Raw genomic sequence first — 5,594 nt, forward strand, 5'->3', positions numbered from 1 at the left:
TGATGAAGGAATCTGATCTGCATTGAATTCTGGATCGGCATCTGTTGGGCCTTGTAGTTGAGGGATTATATTGATGGAAACCAATTCTCTGCCATGAATCAACATCTCTGGGGTAATGATTTCTGGAATGCTCTCTCCTGAAGAGTCCCTAAGAGACTCTTTAAATGAAATTGGCCTTCTGTTCACCAAATGTATAGTTTTGTGAACAATAAAATCAAAATCCCGAAGGGGAAGAATGTTATTGCGCATTGCTCCAAATAATAAGCGCTTGGTTAGTTTCACACAAGACTCTACTAACGAGCCGAGTTGATTACATCCTTTGTAATATTGCTCAAATTTAAAGGATTTAATTCCATGTTCCTGTAAATATGCATTTGTCTCGTAATCGCTCAAGAAACTAGAGACCTGATTTGCACCAGCAACGAATTGCGATCCCAAATCAGACAGACATAAGGAGGGAATGCCAAATTCATATGTATGAAGTTGTAATGCTCTAATAAATTCCTCTGAAGTTAAATCCATACAAATTTTCAAGTTAATAGCCCGAGACCATAGACATGTAATACATAACAACCATACCTTGACAGTATTTCCTTGATCATTCTTTATTTTAAATGAACCCACATGATCAATGAAAATCTGTCTGTACGGTATGTTTTCAGGATTAATCCTGAACTCTGGGTAATGACTTTGATTTAATTTGATTACCCTCTCATTTAATCTCTTACAAGTAATGCAGTTTGACAGAACTTTCTTCACAGTCGAGTATATATGGGTAATCCAAAAGTTTCTTCTAAGTTCCGCCAACAAAGGATAACAACCAGCATGTGAGAGCTTCACGTGCAATTCCCTTATAATCAGAGGAACCAACATACTGTCCTTCGATAGTAATAAAGGATAGTTGAACTTGTTAAGATGTTGGACTTCCTTCAATCTTCGGCATTTACTTTTTACCCTCACCATGCCATCCGAATCAAGAAACAAGTTCAACTGTGCAACAATGTTAGGCAGATTCTTCAACTGCTTCTGTTTTGAGTGAAAATAATCAAAGACATCTGGGAAGTGAATATGTTGATCCCTGATTATAATCTGCCTACAAGCTTCATCATAAAAGTTAAAACCTTCATCTTCAACTTCAAAATGATCTAGAGCTGGATGTTTGCTTTTAAACTTAGATTTCAAAATGCTGCAGAACCTGAGCACCACCGCATGCACTCTCACGGCCTTCTCAAAACTAGAAACCCTATTAAAAGGGAAAAGATGTTCCGAGCCCACATTCGGAGGTGAACAAGCACTACCACAATTTGTTTCCACTTTATGCACTTGTTTTGATTCAAATAATCCAGGTATGATGAAAGACAATGTCCTGTCACTACAGATCACATTGCTTTCGCTCTCTGTAATGAACTTAGGACCAGTTATATAGTTTGTTTTCATTAGCTGCCTAAAGGATAAAGGTCTGGTGATGCAGTCTGCTGGATTATCTTCTCCAGACACAAAAGAAAATTTCATACAAGAATCCTCACACAGCTTATTGATATACTCTAATCTATTGAGTATAAAGGGTTGTTTTTTTTGTAGTTTGTCAAGTTTCAAGGCGTAAGACTGCAGCCAGGTCAGTACCACCAAACTGTCAGAATAGACCTCGCATCCAACTATCTCAATAGGATCAATGCAACCAAATCCTGAAAGTTCATTCTTCAAATCCTTTACAGTTTCTACAGTTAAAGCAAGAGCTTGTAATTCCAAGCTTGGTATGGATTTTGACTCCAATTGTTTACTCACCAGTTTATTTCTTGCTAAAATAAAGTAGATCTTATTTGTACTTATGTTATACAGATACACTGCAGCGCCAAACAGAACCTTACTACTATCAGCAAACCCAACCAATTTATATTTGTCAGTACGAGCACCAAAATTCCGTGGGAACTCTACAGAAGGTGCAGAATTGGCCTGCTTGCAGATATTCTTCCATTCATTGATCAAAGGAGCAGTAAGCTTTTCATCCCAATCTAGTTCTGGTCTACACTGCAATCTGTGTAGAAACAATCTGGCTCGATTCAGTATAGGTCCATTGAAATTAAGAAGATCGAACTGTGAAGCTATAGTAGATAAAACTTGTCTTTTTGTTGATGAATTTATATCCAGTTGTATGGGTTTTGTAGACAAGGTATCACTCATTCGATCCCACTCAAGTCCCAGCAGTTTACTTTTTGTCAGAGCCTCTGTTTCCTGAATTTTGTCAATTTTTTTTTGTAATGACATGTCATTTGATAAAAACTGCTGAAGTGAAAACTTATAAGGACTGAAAATATCCTCCAACATTGTATACATCCACAACAAACACTCAGACGTTTCTGCCGTAAATGCACAGTTGTCCATATAAGACAACTGATAAATGGTTCTCTTGAGTTTCATCAATTGAAAAGAATCATTGGTAGAATCCAGTATCAATATCTTGTATAACCCAAGCATTAATAATGCAGGTGAACATCTAAGTCCAAAAGGAAGTCTACTATTCTTATAGCCAATAATTGAAAAATCTCCATCTTCAAGATTTCTAAACCATAAAAAACAAAGGCGATTTTGGTCGACTTCCTCAAGACCTATATTGTTGAATGCCTTCTTTATATCAAAGCAACATAATTTGCTTCCGAACCTCAAATTGATAATGGAAGTGGAGAGTTTCTGATTTAATGTGGGACCTGCATGCATAGTTTGATTGTGATTCATACTTCCTTTGTCACTCAAATTGGATAGGAACACAACCCTACATTTTGTGGTCTCACGATCAGGCTTAAAAATGCCCATAAAAGGCATGAAACTTGACTCTGGATGCTCCTTCTTGAATTTATCAAGATTTTCAATTCTCTCAATTATACCAGCATCTGCTTGCTCTTTAAATACCATATTTATCTGCTTTAGTGTATCATCTAAATTTCCTTGAAATTTTCTTTGCAAGCCTGACAGTATTTTCTCTGATATATTGAAGTTATGTCCCAAAAGGTGAGAAACTCTAGGGTTCCAGAGTAATGGCATTACCAGCCTCCCTTCACTATTCCTTGTAGTTTTCTCTAAAACGTAATTGATCAACTGAGTATGTATTTCAACAGTTTCAGAGTATATTGAAGTCTCTCCATCCAATGCTTCGTCACAAACAGAATCAAGTACATCCTTTTCAATATCAACTAACCCACTGACTTCATCATCCTCTCCTTCCAAAACAAATGATTCATTTCTAATCTTGATTTTGCCAAAATCTATATTAGAGGTTTGATAAAACTTAGCTTCTTCTGAAGGCAGGTAGTCTGGGGTTCTATTAGTTATCGAAATGTAGGAAGACGACGAGACTTCAGGGGCATATGGTAAATAAGGCAGATCATGTAAAATAGTCTCGGTTGCTCCCTTTAAAACTACACCATGAGGAGTTCTTGAATATATAGATTTCTCTCCGAATACAATTTCAGTCTCAGGTATGCAATAGCTGGATTTTGATCCCAAAATAAGCTGAATATCAGAAATATCTTCTGAACCATCCAAAAGTCTTGTATCTGCCAATTTATATCCTTTTGACAGAAATCCATTCACAACTCTGTTCAACTTGGGAAGATTCAAAGTAATATTTATATTTGGAAGGCACAATGCATAAATGACTCTTGAATCCCTGTCAAATTTCATTTCCACCTCAACAATTTTGGTGTCATAACTTCTAGGGACATTGATACCATTCACAGTAAGTTTAACACACTCTCGTATGACTGGTAGATTCAATCTGCTTGCCAACTCTTCAGATATAAAATTGGATTGACATCCACTGTCTTTCATACAACGCACATTGGAACCACTTATGTTACACGTGAAGGTTGGAAGAATCGTATCTCCCTCACTTGAGTTCTTCAAAGCCTCTGTAATAGTAGTAATGTTATTCTGGGATCTTTCCGTAGGATTTTTAGCCTTTGGGTCTTTCTTGTCCTTGTTTTTTTCATGGAATTTTTTCTTGTTAAGGTCCAGATTCTTTTGACTAATGTCATTGGATTGATTTTCCCCTGGATGAGTGCACAAGTAATTCCAATGAAAACCTTTGCAATTTGCACACCGATATCTAAATTTGTATCTGCACTTTTCAGTAGAATGTGATGCCAGGCCACATCTAGTACATCCATCGATACTCTTCAATTTCTCGACTTTGGAAACAGGAGAAATAAAGTTCGTACAATCTCTGATGTTATGGCTAGCCTTTTCTTGGACTGTGCTACACAAGGAGCATGGATAACATTTTGCAGTAGCTCCACTAGTTCCCTCTGGTGTGAAGTTCACATTTATTGCCATATCCACAGAATGATCTGTTACTTTCACTTTCTTCTTATGGTGACTGTATCTTGTGCAGGCAGTGAAGAAATTATCACTAATCTCTTCAATTGAAGGCCATGTATGGTTAGTTATATTTATCAGTAATTCCCTGAACTTTTCATTCAAACCTGTCCATACAAAGTATTGCAAAATATAATCAATAGAAATATTCAACTTACGGACATTCTCTATCATACCTTTGACTTTGGATACATATTCAAATGGGTCATCACATTTGTCCAAGTTCAGCTCAGATAGCTGCTTGATGGTGCTGAATTTCTGAACGTCTGGAGAAGCAAGTGCCTTTTCTAAGAGCTCCTTTGCTTTACTATATCCTTGGTTATGAGACTCCAAGGAATCTATCAAAACCAAGGCTCTTCCAGTTATCTGCTGCTTTAGGAGTAAAAGCTTTTCGTAGTCAGAGTATTCATACCTGTTGATAACTGCCTCAAACTGAGATAAAAATTTAGTTAGGTCTTCGTTCTCTTGACCAGAGTATCGAGGTAAAGGAGCCGTTGGTCTCTTCAAAAGGGGAAGAGCTGGAGTAGGGGGTGATGGTGTAGTCGGTACAGGCAATTGGATCTTAAATAAAGACGAACGTAGTTTGTCTTGATAATTTTCACAGGCCTCCAATTCTTCCATTAGTTCACTTTCGTTTTCTTCAGAACTCCATTTAATACCCTGTATTTGAAGATCCAAATCCTTCAAACGTGCCATGTTGTCAGTCAACTTAGACTCAAGTGCTAGCTTATCTGAAGCTTCAAGTAAGATGAACTGATCACGTTGATTAAACGACTCCGTAACAGACTTTCTTACAAACTTACGAGAAGTTATTAATCTCTTCAGTTCAGTCATCTTGACTAATATATAAGTAACAATAACAACAGACCACAGTAAAACAATAACTTGCAGTACTAATACAAGCAGAAGTGTATAAACAGTAATCACAAAAAGTAACTTAAAGGAATTTTTATGTAAATTATCACCATGGACCCTAAACCTACCTCCGGGAAACACAGCCACCCACTCAACTTCCAGATCCTGTCACGGTCGCCATGTATAAAAATTAGGTTTTTATACAGATTTAATGATAAGGTAACTCATTAAATTTATAAGTTAATATAGGGTATAGTAAATAATAAAGTATAAGTTACAATGAATTTAATTGTAATGTATATACTCGAACCAAAAATAAACTTCTGAATGACAAACAATTGACGTGAACCATAAGGATAGAAAGTGAG

At 36.6% G+C, this 5,594-nt stretch overlaps 1 protein-coding gene across 1 annotated transcript in view; it reads right to left on the bottom strand.

The window, feature by feature from the left end:
- The window catches only part of LOC137651026 (uncharacterized), a 5,643-nt gene extending 438 nt beyond the window's left edge, over positions 1-5,205 (bottom strand). Inside the window, exon 1 of the mRNA XM_068384165.1 lies at positions 1-5,205. This exon is cut by the window's left edge and continues 438 nt beyond it. Coding sequence (XP_068240266.1) covers positions 1-5,205 — 5,205 coding nt within the window.
- Positions 5,206-5,594: the final 389 nt, after the last annotated feature.

The sequence above is a fragment of the Palaemon carinicauda genome, chromosome 12, assembly GCF_036898095.1.
Source record: "Palaemon carinicauda isolate YSFRI2023 chromosome 12, ASM3689809v2, whole genome shotgun sequence".
In the NCBI taxonomy this organism is placed as follows: Eukaryota; Metazoa; Arthropoda; class Malacostraca; order Decapoda; family Palaemonidae; genus Palaemon; species Palaemon carinicauda.